General features: G+C 40.4%; 4 protein-coding genes across 13 annotated transcripts in view; 1 reads left to right on the top strand and 3 right to left on the bottom strand.

Annotated features, from left to right (window-relative positions):
* Positions 1-10,803, bottom strand: part of LOC116773349 (RNA-binding protein Pasilla) — a 30,098-nt gene extending 19,295 nt beyond the window's left edge. For 4 of the 7 annotated variants that reach the window (XM_061528562.1, XM_032665788.2, XM_032665791.2 and 1 more), the window contains exons 1-2: positions 10,410-10,803; positions 9,936-9,998 (exon numbers count right to left, since the gene is read on the bottom strand). In XM_061528562.1, the coding sequence (XP_061384546.1) occupies positions 9,936-9,998; positions 10,410-10,527 (181 nt within the window). In that variant the 5' untranslated portion in view covers positions 10,528-10,803. Of the gene's footprint in view, positions 1-5,818; positions 5,972-9,935; positions 9,999-10,409 lie in introns of those variants that run through there. The other 3 variants (XM_061528561.1, XM_032665789.2, XM_061528563.1) reach the window with 2 other exon arrangements.
* A 2,065-nt stretch (positions 10,804-12,868) lies between these two features.
* LOC116773350 (protein YIF1A) lies at positions 12,869-16,220 on the bottom strand. The gene is made up of 7 exons (XM_032665792.2): positions 16,018-16,220; positions 15,497-15,694; positions 15,313-15,398; positions 15,001-15,168; positions 14,054-14,177; positions 13,625-13,887; positions 12,869-13,536 (listed from the first exon to the last, which is right to left on the bottom strand). The coding sequence occupies exons 1-7, from the start codon at positions 16,040-16,042 to the stop codon at positions 13,294-13,296; spliced, it is 1,107 nt and encodes a 368-aa protein (XP_032521683.2). The 5' UTR covers positions 16,043-16,220; the 3' UTR covers positions 12,869-13,293.
* A 310-nt stretch (positions 16,221-16,530) lies between these two features.
* On the top strand, positions 16,531-19,841 carry LOC116772857 (transmembrane protein 179). Its single transcript, XM_032665145.2, has 5 exons — positions 16,531-16,820; positions 17,059-17,202; positions 17,386-17,547; positions 18,661-18,745; positions 18,812-19,841. The coding sequence occupies exons 1-5, from the start codon at positions 16,711-16,713 to the stop codon at positions 18,983-18,985; spliced, it is 675 nt and encodes a 224-aa protein (XP_032521036.1). The 5' UTR covers positions 16,531-16,710; the 3' UTR covers positions 18,986-19,841.
* Positions 19,836-25,159, bottom strand: LOC116772855 (oocyte zinc finger protein XlCOF7.1-like). Of its 4 annotated transcripts, XM_032665143.2 has the most exons (6): positions 24,938-25,159; positions 24,661-24,788; positions 24,126-24,254; positions 23,992-24,035; positions 23,049-23,923; positions 22,666-22,846 (listed from the first exon to the last, which is right to left on the bottom strand). In XM_032665143.2, the coding sequence occupies exons 1-6, from the start codon at positions 25,005-25,007 to the stop codon at positions 22,815-22,817; spliced, it is 1,278 nt and encodes a 425-aa protein (XP_032521034.2). In that variant the 5' UTR covers positions 25,008-25,159; the 3' UTR covers positions 22,666-22,814. The 4 variants fall into 4 exon arrangements, with proteins under 4 accessions (XP_061384548.1, XP_032521031.2, XP_032521034.2 ...); XM_061528564.1 differs by lacking the exons at positions 22,666-22,846; positions 23,049-23,923 and adding an exon at positions 19,836-21,006; XM_032665140.2 differs by lacking the exon at positions 23,049-23,923 and having other exon boundaries at positions 21,611-22,846.
* Between the last annotated feature and the right edge of the window lie 431 nt (positions 25,160-25,590).

Raw genomic sequence — 25,590 nt, forward strand, 5'->3', positions numbered from 1 at the left:
GTGAAGAGATAAATACTCACTGTTCGCAACACAAACGTACAAGCCGCTGGCTTTCGGGAATTGTTTTTAGGCTCTGCGGTACGGAATAAACATGCCGTAGAAATGTGCCACGCAATGCTTTTATAGCAGGGACGACCGACATTTTTATTGTCCTTTTTTGACAAAAAAAAATAAATAGAAAAAAACGTTACTCATAAATCTGAACATTTCAACGTGCAGCTCGTCATTTGGTTTCTGCTTCAAAAACTACATTTCGAAGCTCAGCAAGCTCCAATAAGAAATAAAATATATGATGGCAGATTCAGTTTTTAATAATAAACTTGTTCCTTAAGAGACAGACGAGGTGCCGATCTGCCAGATATTAAGAGACAAAATTGCTTTTCTACACGACTGAAGATCAAAAGCCACTCAAACAGATTCCATAGATGGAGGACATTCTCAATGGGTAAAACATTAAGCATTTTTCTTAGAGGGACCCTCATCCCTCATCTCAATGTCGTGTCTCGCGTCCATGTCTTCCGATCTCATTCGAACGAGTGCCTCCCACACTGCCTGCCCACTTTGATATTTCCGTCGGCATCGCCTCCTCGACAATAACTCGACTGTTCATAACTGTGTTTCATTCATTTGCAATGGACGTTCACAAAATATATAGAAATTGAATAAAATCAATCGCTTTTTTATACATTTATTACTCGGTGTTTAAGGAACCATAACTATGTTTAGGAACTTGTCTAGTGGGATGAAACTCCCAGTCCACCCGACCGGTGTGGAGCATGTCCTCCGGCTCCACGGGATGACTGCGACTTGTCTATGTCAAGTTAAACGATTAACGGCTCATTAATTTATCAGATCCCGTCAGTGACGGAGGCGAGCCGCCAGCTACTTGTTCACAGGAATTATTAAACGATGATGTGACCACAGTGAAGGCTTTATATTAGAGTAATGTAGAAAAAACATCTTTTCAATATACATATTTATGTTGAAAGACTAACTGCTTATTTTGAACATGAGCTATTATTCTGTTGCTTGTTGATTGCACAATTTGTAACGAACAAATTATACCATTTATATTTTTTGAGTTTTTATCGAGAGCTCAGAGCTGTAATTCGAATGCTTGTTTTGCAATGATTTAAAGGTCAATGAGAGTACAATTTTTGTTCTCTCTATGGGTACGTTAATCTCTCTCCAGATCCTGTATTGTTTATACATTTTGAATGACATCCGCATATATCGTAATGCGTCATTATTGCATCACTGCCAGCCGCCCTGGTGACGTCATCCATCAGAGCCTCAAAGGGGTCCTCAGAGTCGAGTGGGGAATCATCTCTATCTCTCCATTCATACGTCGAGTGCTCTAAGCTCGAGCTGCGCTTTCAGTACCTCGTGTGTCTCTGCACGAGTCGAGCCTTGCCGGCCTTTGTTCCTGCGGTGTACTGACGCCGTACAATCATGACACATGTTTCAAGGTCATCCGTTGTTCACCGTACTATATGACTGTCATTAGTCCATCATTAATGTTATCATTACAGAAATATCATTATCTATAAAACTTCTATTCTATGTATATTTACGTTACTTTTTGTGTTCCCCCTCCTCTACTGCTTTCTCCTCATTGGTTACGAACGACCGTGGTCATTCAGAACAGTGCTGCTGAGCTGGTTGCCAATATATTTATAATTTTCTGTTGAACTATTTCAGATCGAACCCATAAAAATCTTAGTTATACTTTGTTTCAGAATACTAATATGTGTTTTGCTTACAATATTATTTATTATATACCTGATTCGTTTAGTTCTACAGAAGTTCGAGTGTAGACTAGGAATTTGATTCTAGACTTTGATGATCATTTTTCAACAAATTATTTTTATTTATCACGGCTGTTATCATCATGTAGGTATAAGAATACTTTTGAAATCAGCATATCGTTATTATACGAAGGTTATCGGAAAAACCGAAATTATCCAATCATATAACAAAGAACAATGTGAATATTAGATTTGTATATAACCTGTTCAAAGTTGGAATGTTGACACAATCCATTTATAAGATACTATTTCTTGGCACATGCCTAGAAAATATAGTTAAAAAAAATAAATAAAGCGGTCATTGTCTCCTACATATCCGACGCGAGCAAAGTTTACGATTTCAAGAGTAGAGACGACGTTACACATAGCGACGAAAATACTTTATCTACCATTCAGTTATCTCTCAGTAGAAATGTTATTTATAACTACACTAACGCCTATTACGAAAGTTTCAATTCGAACTAAGACTTTCCAAATGTTGGACAATGAATCTAAAACGTATGCTATAACATCAAACCATCAGCAGTTAGTATCAGTGGAGTGTGACACGCGGACTCATACTTCTATAACGATAGCACCTTTCGTAGACTATTTTAATATGCACGCAATAAACTATCGGGGACTTATGTTCACTGACTACCGCTACTCCCAAGACAACGAAGTTAAAGAGCGGTAGGTATATAGCGTCATGTGATTTATAGAGTACAAGAAAATAATAAACGTAATTTAGTTGTATGATAATGAATTATACTTCGACCAGCTAAAATGTCGGTCACATACAAATATATATATTTTAAGCTTAATAACCTCAGTCAAGGTAACCGAGCCCAGCCCAGGCCAGCCTTGCCTAGATTCGCACGAAATCTTGCAATCAATAACTCATTAATTATCTATAGTAAGTGCTTAATGTATTTCCGCCGCTCCAGGAGCGAGGAGCCGCAGTGTTATAACGTGTCCAATGTATCGATTGATCCGTGTCATGCCGCAGTGCAGCACACTGAGGCGAGGGCAGCAACATCTTATACAATAAGATTACTACCCAAAGCGGATACGGGCCATATTACTTTCTTTATGTTCGAATCGACCAGATGTGTTTCCATCGCGGCGACGGGGTCTGTCTTCACTGTTAAGTCACGAGTTTGATCCACGGATACGTCGCTTGTTATTGATCAAGCTGCAATGTAACGTCGCAGTGCAGCACGCGTCGATTCGCCCGCACGGCTGTCGTGTACACACCGCCCGTTACCTAGTGACTGATACAAATATATATAAATGGTTTCGTAATAAACATGATCTAATTCACTCTCGTATACTAGACGACGTTTCGATGTGAGTAGAGCCTCTAAACTTTTCAGTAACCGTTTTCAACAGAATACTTACAAGGCATGATAAGATTCAGTCCCAGTGACCTACTTGTGTTTGCTCCTAGTAAAACTCTTGGGGATTATTCTGGTCCCCTTTGTTTATTGTACAGACATCTTGTATACAGAATAATTAATTTATACTTTTTAATCTAACATTTGCAAATATTACATTTTCTAGTAGAATAAAATGACTATTAAAATTTTATTATTTTATGAAATTGCAGACTGGGTACTATTGACCCGCTTGTATACCCGCGCTCCCTTGAATTGGATCAGCTTAATTTATTATTATTTATGTTAATACTATAGTATAAATAATTTTAATTGGCATCACACTATGTCACTGACGCCAGGGGTACGTACGACGGCCAGAAGAGGCGGAACCCACACCAAAAATACAGGTAGCAGATACTGTTTGATCACGGACGACACGCGACGACAGGTACATTGTTACGTTATATACATACATATATTAAATATAAAACGTGTTTAATGTGCAGCTCTAGCGATAATTATTATTAAACAATGCTTTGACAGACTTTGAAACTATTTGTTTAAAATAACAGAAATAACGAAGATTTTGTGTACACTTAAAAGGCTTTGTAAATGTAATCTTAACCTCAATACCCTGATTATTTTCATGTTACTGAAGAAAATCAAAAAGGTTATGTTTCTTGTCGTGTTCTTTATACAAAGGGACAAAAATTGTTGAACATTTCAAATAAAACGATATATATTTTTTCACTTCTATACAAATACGATCGTTCGCCATTGCCTCAAGTTATTCTCACTACAGTAATTACAGCGTGAGCGAGGTACCTATTGTACTTTAGTCCGTGATATTTTTCTCATTAATCAAGAATGAATCATAGTAGCTACCTACCTATATCAATCACTTAATTGAAGTATATATGTACGTATAAAAATATATTATTCAATCTTCTTATATTTAAAATTAATCAGAAGAGTTTTGAAGGCGAATACTTTGACTTTTTGTGACAGCGATAACTGTTAACTTCAAAAATAATCTTTGGGAAATCAGAGAGGAACGTAGAACATAGCCATTAGATATTTTACCTACTTACATAATTTCTCTGTGTTCATGAAAATAATATAAATAAACAAAATGAATCATAAAATAACAGCCGAGAAGATGAATGTAAAAACCCGTTATCTCATTGATTTCATAACACAAATTACAAAGGAAACGCAAAGCCAATGATTAATGAACACATAATATTATTATAGGAGAACAACTTCATTAAAACCGAAGGCTGTATTTTAACGCGATGATTGTTTATGTTGATGAGAGGGCGTCCTCGTCTCTCGGGGCTCGGGCCTCAGAGGAGCCGGCTCACTATTGTGCGGGGGTAACGTGACTCTAAACAATTCATCAAAGTCTCAAACAAAACGCCCGAAACTCGACTCGAACTCAGCCTGAACTTCTGACGAACAAAATTTCTACAACAAAGAGAATACTTTTAAAATATAAATGTTTTTATACTTCAAAAGTTACATTCTACGGATTCGTGAACCGACCTGGCCTCCTCACAGTTTGGTCCACTTCAATTAATAAAAAAATGTCAAAAACTTCTGTATTTTGATTCTTTTCAATGGAAGGTCTATTTCATCTTCAATTTATAAAGTTGTAACCTAGAATTTGTAATTTTCTTTTGTTGGGAGAGTTTAAATCATTTCCCTCGGGGGAACATTACGTCGACACAAAAGATTGCCGGTTCCGAGGGAGGCCCGAGCATCGAGCACGAATTATAAACCAGGTCATGTCGCTCCAGCCGACTACTATCCTGCATGCGACACACGACACATTTGAATAATGGCCCATAAATATTTATCAGTTCGTGAATTATTGACTAACTAACAATCCTCGCTGTAACTGAAACATGGAGACTGGGAGAACTCACAAACTTTCGTGGCATTTATTGTTGCACGCACCGCTCCCCGCGATGGACGCTACGTGTCCTATATTTTTTATGGGTCATGCATGATTGCGCATTTAACTATGACTGCGACGTAGCCATGTGAGGGTCCGTGCTCCCTCCGACGCCGAACCGCTTCACGACAGCATTGCACCAAAATATATTGACTTTTCCACGATCACTGACACGCAGGTGATTGATTGGTTTTCCGATACCTATAACGGATCGGTTAGCTTATTGATGCCGGTGATTCTTAATGTCTCAGGATCGATATACGTTCACGAGCTACCCTTGATATCCCGCAGACGAGTTAATTAATTACCACTGATAAAGCAGATAATAATGGGCCGCGATTAAAAGCTTTTATCAGCACAATTTAATTAAACAACGCGTTCAACGAAAGTAAATATCAATTAACGTGTAGTCCGAGCACTCCGCCTGATCAAACTCTGTGTAAACAGTCGCAGAGGTGCAGGCGGCAGGACCCTAAACAAACAGAAGTCGCAGATGTGAGGGGCTCCGGCCTGATTACGGGTTATTGTTATGCGCTTACATTGTATATCATTCGTATTAACGGAGTCGGGGAATGTTTGGTTTGCAAAAACATATTATTGGAAGGACACGAGTTAATCGAAGAAAATTCACGGATATTAATATAATACAATCATAAACTAGGTCATAAAAACTATCTAACGGTTAAGTGACTTACGTCCGGAAAGTGTACAACTCATCTTGCTCCACTAACATGATTCCAAAGTATTATGAAGTCGCAAGAAAACAGGAGCTGAATGTTCAGCGCCTTACATAACACACCGAGACTACATCGAAAACATGATGCGATATAAACCAGCAACGGGGAGTGCACAATATAATGTTGCCAGAGTCAGCCTTGCCAAATATGTCACTTAACTCGCTACCTTCGGGTGCGGAACCCTGCCAAATATCACTTAAACAATAGGAACGCCATATCTAGATGTGGATCTAGTATAGCATTTTATTGCGTAACCGACTGCGGCTATAAAAACGAAAGCATACGAACAACTAGCGATCGGAGCGCTCTTGAATTTAAATGATCGTTTTATGCAATACACGAACTCGACGTTTTATAGTTTCAGATGCTCCTCTGTTATAAGAATTTCTAACGTTCGAAACATTCGGGGGATCGGTACGACAGTACAAGATGTTCCATACTTCATTATCTCGACATCAAACAAAAGAAAAGAAGCCTTGGAATTTAAGCAAAGTTTCGTTCGTCAGGAGGAGGGCGAGGAGGGCGTGGAGGGTCGAGTAACAAACAAAAACAACAGACGACTCCTCACCTTTGAAGACTTCCAAAGTAAACTCTCACTTCTCACGAACTGTAGCTACTCTACAATATAAATTACAAACAGATTCAAAGTAAATTTAAAAAATCGAATCGGGAGACTGATTCAAAGTATTAAGATCATATGTATCATGAGGAGTGCAGAGTCGTAGAGGGATCGCTACTTGTACGAATGTTAATTAAATAAATCGAACTTAGCGTGATATTAATCCCGGCTCGATGTTGTTTAAATCTTCGATAAGACACATCTGATTCATTAAACTCTCTGTGAATGTTACATAACACACCACACCAAGCGTCTATTTCCATCAGCAAACTGTCGCATGCAGCTCTCCTTCTAATTGGAGGAGCCTCTTTGCTTCCAAACTTTTTCTTGTAATCTTTTTCGTCTCGTTTGTTATCTAAGTTGTGAACGTTCAAAAATACTTTGCGATGTATACCAGTGAGTGTATGATTAATGTACGTTTCGTTTGGTCAGCTGATGGTTACCAGGTCTCGGGGCTCGTGGACGGCGTCAGAAGAATGTGCGATGCATCAACTGCATGAACTATGTATCGTTTGTATTTATGTCTTAAAGGAAATTGATTATATTATCTAGACTTTTGTTTTATAGGAACTCTATCATAATTTACAAAAAAAAAAACCTTTTCATGTCCTGCAACGTGTATATTATTTCAATTATAAATAAAGTAATAGGATGATGTGTCTCATCTTAATGTATTTATAAACTAGTTCAGTGTATTAGAATTTGTCATTCGTGGGCGAAACACAGCTATTAGAGACAGTGTACTGGCGTCGTGTTTTAGGTCAATCCTGTAGACTGAATACATCTCACACATCTAAAGAATTATTTTTTATAATATTGTCAACTTAAGAAGCTCGTGAAGGAATTCCTCGACACGGAATAGTCACTATAACACGTTAAAGCGAGGAAGTGGCGTCCTTAACAACAAATCAAGTATTTATTCTATAAGTTGATAAATAAATTGAAAATGTCTTTGTAATTATGCAATAAGTCCTGACGGCCGACGACTAACTACACGCGGCTGTTTTGTGAAAACAATTTTGTACATAAAAGTTACACGAAATACCGAACAACTTTATATCCGGGAAACAGTTCAACTATTTTACTGACACTCGTTTGAGAATATAAAGTGGGGAAATTTAGCAAAAAATAAAAATGTCTAAAGCCTCTGTTCGCTGCTTGTGACTCTCCCTTTGGCTGGTCAGAGTCTATGACCAACTTTTTCTTGTTGTGTTTAAGATCAGATCTTTAAGCTGCTATTATGATCAAATTCAGGAACGTCGGACACCTCAAACACTGAGCTTGAGTTGAGATGTCTGCAGTGTGACTGTATAGTTAATGCTCCTTTCAACAATGTTCGTCGTGTCATCTTTGATCTTCAAAACTAATTACTAATTAGTATCAAATATCAATAGATATTTTAATTCCTTACACGCCAAGTTATTTCAAATCACGAAAATAGATTACATTTTAAAATATTCTCGTGTAATTATATCCTCGTATTTCCTTCGATTTATACAAAATAAAAACCTCTTTCACTGACTGTATCATATATTTAAGTATTCACATATTTCACGACACGAAACCTCTCATTCAATGGAGTCGTGTGCGGGTGCCGGGTCCATCGCGTTGCAGGGAGAGGAGCTTTTACAGTGCCTGGGACTTACGACCCAGGTGTAGGTTTAAGGGGCCCCTATCTAACGCACGTAAACGCTAACCTCCACCGTCCAAGCTCTTCTTTCTATCTAACCAAATTTGAAAAGAACCTACTAGGGCTGTCTTCGAAGTACGTTCCAAGAATGAATTCATGTCCGTTCTGGACGGGCCCAGGTGTTTTAGTCAGTTGTAGAGGGATTTAGCCGTTATACCTCTCGCTCCCACTTCTGCCGCGTACAAATCCACGACGGACCTATTCCTAGCGAGTTCGTTAGTGAGCTGGTAATACTTATTGACCTTGATTCCCATCAACCATGTCGGTCTTTGGGGATGTTGGTTTCCCAAGGAACCGTTAGCTCTACTATGACAACGCGCTTTATATTAATAAATATAAAACATACACGTGAGCGTTAACAAAAACTATTTAAATTTTTATTCTCTCATTCAAACAACACCTTTTTAATATTAATCAGTAATTTTTTTTATTTCGATTATTTAAAAAAATAATAATGACCAAGTCTGGTATATGTTCGTATCCGCTGTTAAAATATTAATTAAGTAATGGTAACATTACGAAATATGAATTATTTTTTGTCCACATCATTACATGATCACTCACAAACGATGGCCATGTTCATAAACACTCATAATGAGTGATAAAGGCCAATTGTTCCCGTAACAACTAACAACACATACAATTACACTAATTATATATTCAGAAATATTTTATTGAAACATTCAGAACTGCTATTAAAGCTCATATTTACAATTTAGTATGTCAGTACTAAAGTAGAGTGCACACTGTGACTTGTGGGATTCTGCTTGAGTTGTGTTATGGTTAGTAAGAGACAAGAAAATTAATTAATTGAATAGATAGGTATAACCTAAATAAACATATCTCTCATATTATGTGCAATTTCACCTTCTAACCCTGGCTGATAATGTCCATGTATACTATATGGTACCTTGAACATGACTCAAATGTCATTTAAAACTATTTAAAATAAATATACACCCAGCTCTTTGTTACACAACATAAACACTTTGTATCTAACAATTTGACAACACATCAATCAACCTTGAAATTACTTATGCAGCTGCCGAGCCATAACCAACTCCACTATCATGGAGATAGGATTCAAAATACCTCAAACCTGCTGTCAGCGACGACCTTCCCCACATCTCCTAAGCCAGCTTCGCAGATAACAACCAACAATAATTACTCTCTATGCTTAACAACTACCGGTATGAGGATGAAGTGCCAATCTATTCCTATGTAGTGACAATTAATAAATTCAAAGTACCTTTGATGGCATTAATGCGGAATCTTCCCGTATGTTAGTTGTGATGACTCTCAAATAATAAATAAAGCAAATTAAAGCATTGTCCGATGTGAAATAAAATTTCAAGAAGAATTTGAATGATCCTAGTAGTGATGTCGGTATTCTGTACATAAGGTGATGTTCACACCAACGATGCAACAACTAAGCCATGAGTGGGTCAGTGTGAGGCTAAGTACAGGCTCACAACATCGAGGCAATGTTTACTGTGCTATGGAGATTGACGGTAAACACTAATGTCTACGCCAGCTCAGGTCGCCAACTACTCACAGATACACCGTCCCACAACCACTGTTCATTGTATCTTAGGTACTGTAGCTCGTAACGGGGGAACTTGTGTCGTTTATTAGGTATGGTTGAAGTCAGGGCAGCGGTGAGCATCAGCTAGGTGTGTGAGCATGAGCGTGTGCGCGCGTGAGGCATGCGCGCCACCAAAACCAGAAAGCCGATGAGAGCGATCTTAATTAGTGTGACGACTCACCGAAATGAGACGTTATATTGCCATGGCCGTTAGCCAGTGGCAAGGCCGTCACCAAGTCTTGAACTAAAAAACAACGACTCACTTTTAGCATTGCATTCATTACAATTAATAATTATATCACAAATAATACAACGCGCTTATCGATACCTGATTAGGACCTCATTTTTACAATATTTATCGAATATGACGGTCTTCGGTCATGGAGGGGCTTATCGCTACATTTTGTAACATTATTTACGTACATCTAACTCATTTAGTTACATTTTCACTTGTTTCGCTATAATCGATGTATTTTTATCATTAAATAGGTCAAACTGATAACAGCGGCGTAACATTCTGATAAGAATCTTGTTGGTGACCGTATAGGTATGTATAAATTGCAGGGTCGACTCGCTATGTCAATGTTAAACTTTACTTGCCAAATACGCAATCGAGTAAAAACAAAGTACACAATTCAGATACAAGAAAACTTACCCGAGCTAAAATGTGACCTCTTGACATCCCCATTTTCTGAATCGCCATCCAGGGGTCGTTTTCTAGAGTCCGTGATTTCCGGACTAGGGCAAGTATCCATTCCTGTGTCAGCGGCCATGTTGAATTTCAGGGCAATACTACAAACTTCTCTAGCATAATTCCCATTACGTAATTGATTTAAAATTCGTTTTTGGTAGCGGCGGCACTATACATTATTATTTAAACATTAAATACACTTAACACTTAAACTACAAAACAAGGAAATTTTAAAATTTTGAATGGTTTAATTAGTAAAATATATGAAGAGAAGTGACACTATAGTTATTACGTCTAAATGTAATGTGAACGTTTGTCGATACTGCTCTGCGGCTGTTGTGTATAGCGCATACTCGGAGTGAACTTATCTGCAAAAGTTACATGGTAACGTTGGCACTCCTGTATTTTGACAGCAACCAGCTGATTACACTAGTGATGTTCATACAAAATATCGACAAAATCATTATTAGGTATTTCTGTTGCTTAACAAAGCAGCTGATTTTTTTTTAAGTCAATCTTTTATTACAAGCTGAATTCATTTTCAAGTAAAAGGAACGTTCTGAAAAACAACCAAGGCTAATGAAGGGATTCCCATAGATAGCCTCAGGTGATCTGTTTATGAATTCTAGTTTTTAAAATAATAGTTACACGGAACTATTATTTTTAATTACTATCTTATGACTAGTATCGAGTCTAATTCTAATCTCTTCAGTTATCCAATTAACAGAATTACTTTCCCCAGTACCGCTGATTTTTCGAGATCTAATAGAGAAATTGCCTCATTGCCTTTGTTAACACAGTTACTGTTTTTCATTCAAAAGCTATTGAAGTGTTAGATTAATTTTTTGTCGCATATTGTCCATGAACCTTCTTGAATGTTGATGAACGTTTGGTGGCAGCGGAATCGTGAATGTCACACGGCACAACATAATGGTTTCGATTCAATGACATTGCAGCTTTGAATCTTGTAATTATTTACACTCTCGGTTCCTTTCACTGTTTTAGCAAGTCAAGGTGCAAAATAAATTTAAGATCGCCCTTCATATGGCTCTTGTAGTACGAGACTACGCAAATATTAGCTGAATAGGCTGCAATGAAAAAATTATGGATGAAATTAATTGACGCGCTGATGTAAATGTTTCACTTTATAATTTTGTATCGAGTGTATACATTCGTTAGCACATCACTATTGAAGAAAAAAAATCGCAAGGTCGTTTCAGACCTCGACCAATCAGGAGTCGTCGCTAACTTCATACCGCTGAAACTGGTTTTTGCGCCAATACGTCAAGCACTTTTTGTTTCAAATATTATCATTATTCAGACATGAATTATAACGTTGATAATGTTTCAGGATACATACATTAAACATGTAAAAAAATCTACAAATACATGGAATAAACATATGATGTTCTTACAATTAATGTAGAACCACAGCATGAAAAGACAGATTCGCTTTTTAATTATGAGGATATTTTTGTTTTACTTATTAGTGAAATGTAATTCGAAAACATTTAAAAGTTGGCGCGTGTCGCTCATCTGGGTCCGCTTAGTTGTTGGCCACTCGAACACCGTGAAGTGGGTCAAGGTGCGGCTGCGGCATGCCCCGTCCCTCTCACCCAACTAGCGCAGCGCGGCGCGCGGCCCGCGGCTCGGCGACCGACGCTAAATAATAATAAAGGGGTCATATTTTGTATCTTTATTTCAGATCGCTTCAAATTGATCCACGTAGGCGCTCGGCAGTTAGAGTGTCTATTAGTCGGCCCACACATTTTTATAAATGAAGTACGTAGGCGCGGATTTGTGACTTCTAATCATTTCAGTTATTCTGCAATGCGACGTTCTAAACAGTTCAATTTTTAGCTGCCGGCTTCGCTGCCCACGGCACGCCCGTAAACAAACTGAGCGCGCCGTTCAGATAAATACCAAGCGGCAACATTTTTATCTGTTATACCATCTTGTGTAAATTTCGTTTCAAGAATATAACTACATTATGATGATAGAGAAACAGATGATACAAAATGGAATCCCTTTGATACATGTTAGCCGTTACAGCGGTGCTGCCTGGTTCATTATTGGAACCGAGTTTGATTCTCAGCGGAGGGTTTGTATCGCGTGCGAGTTGATATGTAGTCATTGAAGTCTAAGATAGCGTCTTCAGATCGTCTCGTGCATTGATTCAGGGATGGAGAGGATCTCAGGCTGCGGATGGCGCATTGGTGAGGCCGTGACGAAAATATAAGCGAACCATGCAATCAGATTTATTATATACAACGATGTTCATAAGCACTCCGAGTTCACTTACGAGTATTGTCTAGCGCAAACCCAAACCTCGTCGACGACAAACATGGCGGACGAAGTCGCTGGCATCAACTAGTGAAGCGAGTACATGTTATGTTGGGACGGACGATGGAAAATAAGAATGGTTTAAGTTTGTTATCAATATATTATATACATATTAAACGCTTTACACTAAATCATTTTTAAATCATAGCATTGATTTCAGCACACGTTCCTCTGTAGCGACCATGCGAGGGCGGGGCTACTCCGCCCTAACACGGGTACAGCGTTCACATTCAGATCCCGTCCCATGTAATGCACCTCCTCGGAAGAAGACATTGAATATTCCTGGCCGTATTTAAAACACTAGCAGCCGTGAACTGAGTTATTTTTATGATAATACAATAAATCATGAAGTATAAAAACAAAAGCTTTACTTGTGGAGCCCCTCGCGGCCTCGCGGCCTCGCGCGGGCGCCGGTTGTATACGAAAAGTACAAATTTTAAATATCAGCATGCGGTCGTCTCGTTTGTGTTGGAGAGTGTGAAGAGTAGAGTAGTGTCGAGCGTCGCTATCGAGCCTGTGTGAGGGCGGGCCGGGCGGGGACGAGGTGGTAGGTGAGCCACCAGGACAGCAGAGGCTGGGTGATGGCCACGAACAGCAAGAAGTACAGCCGGCGCTTGGTGCCGCCCGCGCCCGCCTTGGACCAGCTCTCCGAGTAAGGGTTGGGGTTGGCGGGGAAGCTGTACTCGTACGACGACCGCTGCTCGGCCTCGCGGGGACCGGACAACAAGTGGAGGCGGAGCGTCTTCACCTACGAAAGCGTATTACAATTTAATTTAGAGTGTAACCAAAGTCGCAGGATACAGCTCTCAGCTGAGCGCCCTTATACGTGGACCCACCAGGAAGAACGACAATGCGCAGCTGCCGTACGCCAAGCAGCAGTAGTAGCCGGTGCTGCCCATCATGAGCGCGCACAGCAGGCTGGCGATCATCGTGCAGTACTTGTAGCCGGAGAAGGCCAAGAGATCCAGGGTCTTGAGAGCCGTCGACGTGTTGGTGATGTACAGCGTGATGAGGTACAACACCATCTCGAAGATTATGTACGCCAGGGCGCTGGACGCCTGGATACTGATCTGTTCTGGTGAAAACCTATGTTGAAGACCTGGAAGGATGGAACAGAAAAAGTCAATGAGAGAACATAAAGTTTTTTGGATCATTATATATATAATGTGATTTTAATGTTTTTAGAGGAAATATTGAAATTGTTGTAAAACTCTTGGAAGTGTCAGAGGGAGGGAGGGAGGTTATTACGAGTGATATGAACAAACCCAGCATGAAGCCGGCCAGCAGCACGTAGGTGACGTACCCCATGGCGGGGAGGTAGAGGTCGGGCGCGTTCACGTCATACCGCGGCTGGACGGGGCTGTCCTGGTCATACCTCACCATCCACTCCTGCAGCACACGCGGACGCCAACACAAATAAAAATAATATCATTACACACGCGAGCACGAGTGCTATGTTCTTATTCACTCTGACTCTGAGTGTTGTCAGTGACTTGAATATCAATGATTATACTAACACGAATCGGTGCCCGCGACTTTGCTCGCATATTGAGCCTCTCTGAGGTAACGTGTGGCGCGCTCGTCACAGTAAAACAAATCAATACATTTAAGCTAGACTTTGTATTTCTTACACAATAACAATTATCTAAAAAAATATTGCGATAAATTCAATGCATCTTCGTAAGTATTCAGACAAAACGAGACCTCATCCTCCTACGACTGGTGCTGTGTGTGTGTCATGTGACAACTCTGTTACACACAACGAGTCCGCCCGCGCCAGTCTATAATAATAAATAAATGTCAGTCTGTTTGTCGCTTATAGTTTTCAGCTTTTCACTAAACTATGAAACTTATATTATGGATTATCTTCACCAAAAATCTATTCTTAATTCTTAAAAGTGGTTGTCCGTCTGTTAGTTTCGCTTGGCCTCTCTAATATTTGGACCGATTTTGATGGGCTTTTCAATCGTAGAAAGGTTCTCAATTAGACTGTTGTTTGTTACGCGATTACTCTCCCAAGGCGTGACGATTTTCTAAAATATTGTTTTAAATGAGAGGGCAGGAGGTGATCTTAATATCATTAAGTCAAGACCTGTTGAAGAGCATCCTCGGAGAATTGATGAAAGCTTACAGTGATGATGACGCGTATCTTAAAGTACGTCCAATATGCGCACAAAGCCGCGCGCAACATCTCGTAAGGGATGCTATTCACCTTGTGTGTGAAGGGGAAGACAAGGAGTAGGAGTTTCTTGAGGACGTATCTGGTGTCCACTGCGAAGTAGTATCGGAGGCGGGTCATCGGCACGAACCGGCCGAGCTCCCGGGACACCGCCGCCCGCCCCTCCGCCGCCAGCACCGACCCGTACTGGAGCGCCATATCCTGGAGTAGGGACGGCAACATTTAACATCAATGGAAATATATTTGATTATAGGAAATCTGTTCAAACCATTCAAGATAACTACAAATCCTTTATCAACATTTTCACATACAAAATTATGGAAAATAAGCTATTATAGCCATCACCTGTACAATGGGCTGATGAAGCATGGACCCTATATTAGCAGCCGATGGCATGGGAGCCTGAGGGTATCCCGCCATGTAGCCAAAATCTAAAACAGCAATTTAACAATGTTTTTATAAATGGCCCGGAATAAACATGTTAAAAATATTGATAATAGAGAACAATAAATCTTGGTCAGTCACTGACTTCCTGCGGGCTCAGCGGCTGCAAAGTCTTGCCGAGTTTCCACTTGGATCCCCTGTTGGTATGGAGCTGCTGGTGGGACTGTTTCAAATCCCTGACTGTATGCTGGCGGTGTGTTATAAGCCGGACTCGGCGAAGGAACTCCCATGGCTGATACATCACTCACTCTTTTAGCCTTACGAGGCCCACCCACTGGATTCACTAAGGCAAAATTTGATAAACCGGTTCACATATCGTAAAAATATATTCTTTTATATCCATATCTTCATTATTAAAGCAAATTTTCTTTTAATTTATATACAAACATTACATATCATCAAGATTGACAAATTTTTTCTTAAAATAAAACTCACAGGTTTTATATGAAATTTAATTACTGATAATAATCAATCATGAGAGTGAACATGTAGAATCAAAATAACGGAATGTAAGAAACCCGTGTACTATGTGATATTTTAATACTGTTTTAAGAATAAACACAAATTCTTACTGGAACTTTGGATAAGACTGGAAGAACGACTCACCATTCCTTGAAGCGTTAAAATTCATAGTTCTCAATGAATCTTCTTTAAAATAAACTCATGGAGATAATAAAAGTTAAATTTGTTTTTGATTTCGAAGACTAAACCACATCATCATACACCGACGATGAATTTGTTGAAATTGACAGTAAACTGCCATACGGAACGTCAATGTTGATTGATATTTAAGTACGAAACATTCATTTTATTAAATAATGCTGTTGAACTTTGGTAATTATTACGAAATAATGTATATATGATGAATCAATAAATTATAGTATATAAACATGTCGTGATAATTTACGTAATATTATTGTCACTTCTTTTACAAGATTTAGTTAATACAAGTTTCAACAGGGTGATAATTATAAAGCTATATATTTTTGTTACTCCTGGATATATTAAAAAAAATGCTAACAGGAAGTTAAAAATAAGAAGTTAAGGAGTTTAAAGTTACAAAATAAATTAATTTGCATTTAAATCAATGATTACTTTCAAATTGTTTAGCTGTGAGAGAGTGAATTGTGAAGTTGTCACTTGTCAACACTCCAAACATTTTGCGACTTGTTTTTGTATCGTTCGGTTTGGGCGATGAAAACAGACAATAAAATAAGCATAAATAGATTGTACTTGTCGTTGTTCACATCGTTTTACACGCAATATTATTGCTTATTCGTTTTGTGAGATTTAGCTACCATGGCGCTAACTAACGTATTGCTCCTGAGTCAAATCGCAGGATACGTGATCGGCCTCATCCTGTCTCTATGCATCATTGTACCGATGAGCATGCATCAGGATGAATTCAGGTTTTTATTACCTATAAATTAGTTAAGATTATATTTTAGTCCTAAATAGTTTAAAATATTGTTTGCCATATTAAATTAATACATTAACTTTTATCAGCAAAATAGTGTTTATTAGTCACTATCCTGTTATCTTCAATTATAGATTGTAATGAAAAATTTCTCATTATATTTTAATGTAGGATATGTCTTTGTTGTGTATGTTAATTTGAGATAAATTAAAACAAATTGTATCTTTTAGTGGGCACTGTTTGCTGTTCTCTAAGGGTACCTGGCAAGAGGAGGATGGTCAGTTGTTGGTGGCCTGGGGTTCTCGAGCGTATTGCACCTATGTCATAGCAGTGGGTGTACTTATGTTCATTGTGTGCTGTGTGCAGATATACAGGCAAGTAGACTCCAATGGCTTAGTGAGCATTGTAACAAAAATAGTATTTATATTAATTTCAACAATTGAGAGTTTCTTAAACATTGATAATCAATATTTTTTCTATATTTGTACTTCTCATGTAAGATGCTCTAAGACTCTACTAATTTCTCCCACTTCATTAGTAACACAATTTCTCAACAGGCTCTCCATGTTCATGTACCGTGGAACAGACAGTTCCTTCCTGTCTGCTTTCATGGAGGCGGTGGGCTGTGCTGTGCTCTGTGCATTAGCTGTCTCGGCTGCCTCAATGGTCACACTTGGATTCATCACCTGGTGTCAGAACATTGTTGAGAGATTTCCAAGGTATATTCATATTGTATATCATTATTGTGGTAACACCCTCTTGTGTGTTCTACAATCCTAAAGCAGGCGATAAGAGATCCAGAACAAAAATTTACATGTTGTGTAGAGGCTTGGAAGGTCATTTGTAATTTCATTTAAGACAAGTTATAATGGTTTTTAAGATAAGTAGGGAAAAAAATTGGGGCACCGAAAAATTATTTATTCTCAAAGTGGGCAGGAGACAAAACAAGTTTGAGAATCTCTGTTCTATACTGATGAGACCAGACGGTGCCAGGGAAGTCCTCATTCATATTAAATAAGTTTTTATTTTATGTGTTAAAATAGTCATTATAGTTTCTGCTAAGTTTTTTCTCTACAAAGGCATTTTAATTCTTATAAATATTTTAGCATGTGCTGTTTGTTGATGATGTTTATATATTCTTGTTAACCAGCTATCAGAAAACATTATGCTCTCTCTTATCTTCTAATTCTGTAGTTTTTGCAGCTGGATCTGATTCACATTAAAGTAATAACTAACTGGATACTAGGTTATATGCAAACATGTGATTTCTAAAGATTTATTTTAAGCAAAATTGTATATTATGGTATGTTTATTGAATTATGCTGTAAGACAAGTGACTCTCTCCTGACACTCACATAGACAACACGGTGCTTCTCTAAATTTCTTAAAAAGTATTGCATTACTCAGATAATTCCAGAAATATTAACATTACACAGAGAAACACAGATCGAGCCTGGCACCAACATAGATTCCTGTGGTGTTTAGCCAATTATTTGAAGAGCTCTCTACTCCCCGTTTGGTCGTTTATAAGGTCCTAGAAGATAACCAAACCAAATCAATGTCCAACTATAAATGATCCTATCAGATCACTATTTCTTAGATATTTTGAGGTTCTAATAAATTCAATGAAGAGCTGACATTTGTAAACAGTATTTATTCAATACAGAAAATGTTTACAGGTTTGTTAAACATCACCGGGATATCCAGGTGTAAGGTGTAATAAATTAATGTTTTTGACAGATTATTTTACTGTTGGATAAGCACTTGTAGTAATTCTTCATACACAACAGACCGTTGTGTATGAGATATATATGAACAGTTGTTTGTTGCAGCTGCGAGGACGCGACCGGTCAAGATATAGATAAGAAAGACAAAATATCTACCCACGGCTTCTACATAGAATTGGGAACTGCACAGGTAACATATAATATTATATGATTTGTCTGAGAGTTTATATAGCTACATTCAGTACGTTTCCTCTAGTTCGGTGCGTGGGGCGCGTTTGCCACATGGGTGGGTCTGGCGGTGTTCTCGACGCTCAAGCTGTGTCGCTACCACCAGCTGCAGAACATCCAGGTGTCGATGTATCGCGAGCGACAGCGGCTCGTCAACGAGGGCTCCACGCCGCCTCGCACTCCCGTACTGAGCAGGGAGTGATCGGGGGACAGTGAGACGTCGTAATGTTTACCCGAGACGGGATTCGCAACTACCCACATCTATCTGGCACAAAATTTGCAGAACAAATACTGACATTTTGGGACAGAAGATGAGGCAAAATTTCTAACATCCCAGTACACTAGTCAGTTGTCTTCTATGGAAAACTGTATATATTGAGAATATTTAGAAACGAGTTACGAGTACTGGTGTAGTTACTTATTAAATTACCATTATAATAACAATGCATCGCCTGTAGATGACACACGTCACCTGAAGGCTACATTTTTACTCAATATTAACTAGCTGCTATGGTTTTGATAATGCAAATTAATTTTGTTTATTAAGAAAATTGAATTAATATTAAAATCATTCCTAATATTACCTAAACACTTAAGATAACGTTGTTCCCCTGTTGGATGTTATTGCGCCCCTCGATAATATTCTTTAACAGATCATTTTCTTTTTTACGTTAAGTTTATTAATGATTTTGAATGTGATATATTTATACTGTATAAAGAATTGATTTATTTAGTAGTTGATAGTTATTGTGTAAAGATCTCCTTAAAAATAATTATTATATGTTATACTTCTATATATGACGCTAGCTGGCGTTGTGCTCGCCGCTTGTACGGTACACTGTGCACGAGCATTCGTCGTCTGCACTACCTTGCAGTCCACACTGACAGACTCGGGACGAATAGGTAGCGCAAACCATGGCACTGTGGGTGTGTCGGCGATGGAAACTCGTGATGTGTTACGTCTCTTCAGAGTCGGGGGCAGCGCGGGCCAACACGTCTTAATAATGAAACGTGTAATATGAAATCATGCGATGTAAAATAAAACGATCGTAATGTCATTATGGTTTTATTTCGTCTCTCATTCCACTGCCTGAGTGTTTCTTCATGACGTGGACTCTGAGGTACCTGAGCTGAGCGAAGGTGTGTCCGCAGACGTCGCACACGTGCGTGCCGGCCGCGTGCGTCCGCGCGTGTCGCAGCAGGTCGCAGCGCACACTGAACCCGCGGCCGCAGGTCTCGCAGACGTGCGACTTCTGGGCGAGGTGTCGCGTCTCATGCCGCCGCAGGTGCGTGCGCCACCTGAAGGATCTACCGCATCGTGAACATCTGTGCGATTTGACTCCGCTGTGCGTCTGTTGGTGTATGTATAGACTGGCCCTAGTCCTGAACCGCTTGTCGCACTCCCTGCACGCGTACCGCCAGTCTCCTCCGTGTATGGCCGTGTGTGATGCTAGACCGGCCTTGGTGCCGAACTTTTTCCCGCAGACGTCGCACTCGTGCTCCTTGTTCTGGTTGTGGAAGTATTTGAGATGGTAGAAGTAGCTCGACGAGGCGACGTATACTTTATCGCATTTCGGACACTTTCTGATTTTGCTTTTCACATTATGAACTTCCGCATTATCAGATCTGGTTCTCTGTTTTTGTGACTGTTCTGCCACAGGGGATTGTGGACTATTTTTAATTTCTAATGTTTGTATATCGTCCTGAGCCTCCGCGTCGCTGTGATGAACATGTTGTTCTACCTCTTGATACTCTCTCGAGTCTTCGATAGCTTCGAATACCGATTCTGGTAAGGGACCAAAATCTTCCACGTTGCTCGGTTCACAGAATTCCTCGTGTACCTCTTCATAACTTCTTGATTCCTCATCACCACCCTCTACTCGATGTTCGTTCTTTGTCACCTTCTCTGGGACGTCACTCCCGATAGCATCACATTTCTGGTTCCTCGCCGGACCTCGGTCGAGATTCTGTTTGATTCTTTTCGTCTTCCTGTCTTTATTTTTGGCGTATTCGACAGCGTGCAGCGTCATGTGAACGACGAAGCTGCTCCTATCGATGCAACCGTCGCACTCGTGACACCGGAAGAAACTACCCGAGTGTATCGTCTCCAGGTGCTCTCCGTAACTCTTCTCGGGAAACTCTTTATTACAATATTTACACATTCTAACGTGATCCGCAGACTCCGAAAAAAGCAGTTCCGAGGAGACCGGCTCGCCCTCGAACCTGCAACAAAGCCGTTCGATGAGTGCGGCGGAAGTCGGGGGCGTCCTTTCTCACGAGTCAGTCGGCGGTTGTTTTCGTCCGTGTGTGAGTCCGCTCGTGTCTGGTGAGCTGAGCGCGCAGGCGGAAGGCGGCTCCACAGGTGCAGGCGTATGGCCTTTCACCCGTGTGTACGGAGGCGTGCGCGCGCAACTGACGGCCTGTTTTAAAACGCGCCGAACACGCCGGGCACTCGAATTCGAACTCTTCAGCGTGCACGCGGCGGTGTGAGCGCAGTCCGGCGCCGGTTTTAGACGCTTTCCCGCACACGTGGCACACGTAATCCCTGCGATCGTCGTGTGAACGCAAGTGGTCGGCAAGGTGAGCGGCGCGTGTGAAAGTCCGGCGGCAGAGTGGGCACGCGTGAGGTCGACGCGCGGCGTGCAGGGCACGAACGTGGCGAGCGAGGTTGCCGCCGTCTGAGAAGGCACACCCGCACACGCTGCAGCGGTAGCGTTGGGTGCCCGCTGCTTCGTGCGCACGTCTATGCCGCGCTTTACTCGCGCGAGGCACTGACTTGCCGCAAATGCTGCACTCGCTAGTCTCGCTGTTCTCGTTTTCTATATTTTTCGGCAGCTCCCTGCTGTCTTCCGGTGGATCGATTACCACGTCGCAGAGCCTCACCCCTTCTTCCGTGGAGGCGGGCGTGTGTTCTATTCCGACCCGTCGTTTAGGTGCCCACGTCGCTCCTCTGTAAAGCAATTCCTCGTGTAATTTTGTACCTCAAGTCTAAACGGAGTTCAATGTCAGAATGTAATTGATCGCGTTGTTGTAGCCGTGCGCGTCTTCCGCGGGCTTGCTGTCATGTAGTCGTTTGCAGTGATGGCGGAGCGCTCGTCGTTGGCGGAAGGCGGTTCCGCAGACGGTGCACACGTGCGGCTTGCTGTCCGAGTGCGTGAGCGCGTGCGCATTCATTTCATGTTTCTGTCTGAATCCTTTTCCGCAATGCCGGCAGACGTGCGGCCTCTCTCCGGTGTGTTTGAGGCGGTGCCGCGTCAGTCCGGAGCGCATACGAAACTTCGCGCCGCAGTCCCGGCAAGCGTGCGGGAGCGTGGCACTGTGGGTCTTGAGGTGCACATGTAGCGAGCCACTCTGTGTGAATCGCTTACCGCAGTGGGAGCACACGAAAGGTCTCTCACCCGTGTGTATTCTCATGTGTTGTTTGAGGTTTTGCGAGTTCGCGAAGGATTTGTGGCAAATCTGGCATGTGTACCGGCGCAGTCGTTCGTGCGTCTCGGTGAGATGTCGCTGGAGTCCGTTGGGCGCGCGGAACTGTTTACCGCACACGTGACAGATGCACGGTCGCTCCCCCGTGTGTATTCTCTTGTGGAAAATATAAGTGTGTGACGAGCTCAGCTTCTTGTCACAGATTTTGCAGATGAAGTAAGTCTTCCCGTTTATTTTCGTCTGCACCTGGCTGAGCTCGAGTCGCGTTTCCTCGTTCATTTTGTCTTTCCTCATGTTGCTGTTAGAGAGGTCGTCGTACTGAGTCGGATCCAGGTCTTCACAGTTTCTTTCCTCCTCCGAATCGCTCGAGTTGGCTAGGTCTGAGCAGCGATCTGTCTTAATTTCATGTTGAACGTAGTGATCTCGAAACTTTGTTAACGCTCTATAAAAGTTTCTGTATATGTCTGACGGCTTCCCGGCCGCGAACTCAGCGAGAGGTTTGTCGTCTTCGTCGGAATCCGATCCACGACTGCGATGAGCTGTGACTGGCTCAGTATCATTACTGTGTGTCGGTTCATTGAGTTCAATTTTAAATTCTCTCCTCTTCAAGAAGTATGGGTCGGGAGATGGGATCCATCTGCAACAAACAACGTAGATTACTCACGTCGTCCTCTCGTGCGTTCGCAAGTGACACTTAAGGTGTGTACTCTTTCGAAACTTTCGATCACAAAAGTTGCAGGCATATTTTCTTATGTTCAGATGCATGTCTATATGTCGGTATAGAGTGTTCTTAGCTCGATAGGCCTTCCCACAGTATTGGCATGAAAAAGGTCTCTGACCAGTGTGGAGGCGCGCGTGTACGTCTCTCGCTGCTCGTGACGGGAAGGCCTCTCCGCACGACGAGCACACGAACTTGAGCTGTCCCTCGTGGACGACCTTGTGGTGGTATATGAGGCTGCCTTGGCTCTTGTAAGTCTTGTTGCACTTGCCGCACGCGAACCGACTCGCTTGTCCGAAATGGTTCCTCATGTGCACCAGCATGTTGTACTTGTTAGAGAAAGTTTTGTTGCACTCGGAACACACGGCGGGAATAAATTTCTGACATTTGGGACTCCCTTCTGTCTTGCCCTTCTCATATCTGTCCTCCGCTTCGGGATGATTATCGTTAATATGTTTCTGGAGCTCGGCCAGGTCGCCGGCTGTGAGGCCACAGCTCTTGCACACGTAAGACGATTCGATAACTTTACGAACGTGTCGAGATTGTAGGTGACTGACGTAAGATGTTTTATTATCGAACAGTTGGTCACAACAGTACACTCCGTCGTCGATACAGACCTCGAGATGACAGTTCAGGTGGAAAATGAGTCTAGTGGGTGAAGAAAACATGCTCTCACAGAAAGGACAGGAATAGTTTGGCAACTCTTTCTGAGGAGCAGGCTCGCTGAGATCATCGCTACCAAATAATTCATCAGAGATGAGGACTTCCTCTATGAAAATATTGTCTTTTATAAATTTTTCAATTAGTTTCTCATTACTCAATTCACTGTGTACCAATTGCAGATGCTCTGATAAATTTTCTATAGAGCTTGAGACGGGATGTCCGTCACATTCTTGACAGACGTAACAGATGTCAGAAGTTTCCGGATTTATATTAAGCATTTGACAGTAATCACTCAACACACCTCGCACTGAGGACGTTAACAAGCTCAAAGCCCTGAAATATTACACAAGCATTGACATTTAAACTAAACGTGATCATGCAAATACAAACTGAACACTTACTTTGGATCTGATGATGTTCCTGTTACTTCGTTTGCTTTCCTCTCCTGTGGAAGTTAACAAAGTATAAGAGTCCCATTAATGAAGCTTAATGTTTCACTCGGGCAATCACATTCAACATATCTTTAATGCCATACCCTATGGGCTGCCTGCTGTCGGAGAGCTTGGTCCGCTTGTTGACAGCATTGCACCAGCTCATGCCAGGCGAGCAAAGTACTGGAGCACTGGTAGCACACCACCTGGGGCAGCACATCCTGCACAGACACCTGTTTGAAACAAAACAGACTCTTATAATTATAATAAAATGTTTTCCTCTTATATACATATTCTGATTTATTAAATCTTTGGAAACTTCCTCCAACATGGGAAGAAAAACAATCTGCACATTGAAATTTCATAATAAAAAAAATTAATAAGCATAACTAGTGTACATAAAAAACGAATGTTCTGTCTGCCCCATGGGTTTACCCCACTTATCAAGTTGCTTATCTTTGTATAATGTACATAGATTTTTAAGTTTACCTGAGATAAAACTAAAAGTGAACTTTTATGTGAATAGTTTTTTTATCAGTTTTTTAACTTTTACAAGATTATAATTAAAGACTTAAGTAATAAAAACCTATTGAAAAATGTTGAAATGAAACTGTCACTAGATATTGATATAAACTTCACCTTTATAGGTAAATGTTTATGAATTTTTTCTGCTAAGTTATTTTGTAGTCCTTCTCCTTCAAATATAGGAATGACCAGGTCCGTGACGGTGGCACATATTCGACATATATTTGGAGAATCCTGCAGGTCTGGAAAAGAGATTTTATTCGTGGAATATTATATGTACAATATTAAAATAATACTGTAACAAAGACCACACATGTTCCGGTTTAAGATTCGAAATATGTCTAAAACTAGAACTTAAATTCTTAGAGATTAATCAGATATATCTTCATACTCTCATGAGTTTCGCCGCTGCATTTAATATCAAGTTCGTCTAGCTGGTCTGAAGCGGTTCCACCGTTCATTACAACTACGGTAGCTATCAGTATTTATTATCACTTTATTAGATCAGTTATACTTTATTATTATCTTGTTTTGTCTAAAAATAGGCCACTAAATTATAGCTCCATGTTATGAACACACGCTTGTTGCAGCTGTATCCGATATTTTGATCAACGTTGACAGTTGAGTGTTTGAATTAGTGTTGTACAGATTTATACATTATGGATGACAAGTGACAGGACAATTGTCAGGGACATTAAATATTTTATTTATTACTATACCAAACAATGATAATAATGACAACATTTTAAAACCAATATGATCCACAAAAGATAACTATTCTGTTAATAGAGTACTCTGGTAGAAACCCTTTTAATAAAGATAACCGGTGCAAAATTAAGGATAGGTACATATAAACAAATGAAGGAAAAAAGGGATACTAAGATATAAATAAGCACACAAAAGATCGTAAATGTAGGCATGTTTACATACATGAAAATTAGATATAAAAATAAAACAATTGTAATTTACATAAATGTATGCATAAAAACATACATAACAATTTAATGATGAGCAGTATATAAAAAAAAAGAAATAAAGAAAAGT

This window comes from Danaus plexippus (assembly GCF_018135715.1).
Source record: "Danaus plexippus chromosome 18 unlocalized genomic scaffold, MEX_DaPlex mxdp_20, whole genome shotgun sequence".
Lineage (NCBI taxonomy): Eukaryota > Metazoa > Arthropoda > Insecta > Lepidoptera > Nymphalidae > Danaus > Danaus plexippus.

Coding starts and splice junctions, on each gene's coding strand:
- LOC116773350 (XM_032665792.2), bottom strand. CDS start 16,042: ATGAATTTTAACGCTTCAAGGAATG. Junction 15,169..15,312: donor TTCATCAGCCCATTGTACAG/GTGATGGCTATA, acceptor TCCCTACTCCAG/GATATGGCGCTCCAGTACGG. Junction 13,888..14,053: donor GCTGGCCGGCTTCATGCTGG/GTTTGTTCATAT, acceptor CCATCCTTCCAG/GTCTTCAACATAGGTTTTCA.
- LOC116772857 (XM_032665145.2), top strand. CDS start 16,711: ATGGCGCTAACTAACGTATTGCTCCTGAGTCAAATCGCAGGATACGTG. Junction 16,821..17,058: donor ATGCATCAGGATGAATTCAG/GTTTTTATTACC, acceptor TGTATCTTTTAG/TGGGCACTGTTTGCTGTTCT. Junction 17,548..18,660: donor ATTGTTGAGAGATTTCCAAG/GTATATTCATAT, acceptor TGTTTGTTGCAG/CTGCGAGGACGCGACCGGTC.
- LOC116772855 (XM_061528564.1), bottom strand. CDS start 25,007: ATGAACGGTGGAACCGCTTCAGACCAGCTAGACGAACTTGATATTAAA. Junction 24,036..24,125: donor GACAGCAGGCAGCCCATAGG/GTATGGCATTAA, acceptor TAACTTCCACAG/GAGAGGAAAGCAAACGAAGT. Junction 21,007..23,991: donor GGAACATCATCAGATCCAAA/GTAAGTGTTCAG, acceptor GCTTTGTTGCAG/GTTCGAGGGCGAGCCGGTCT.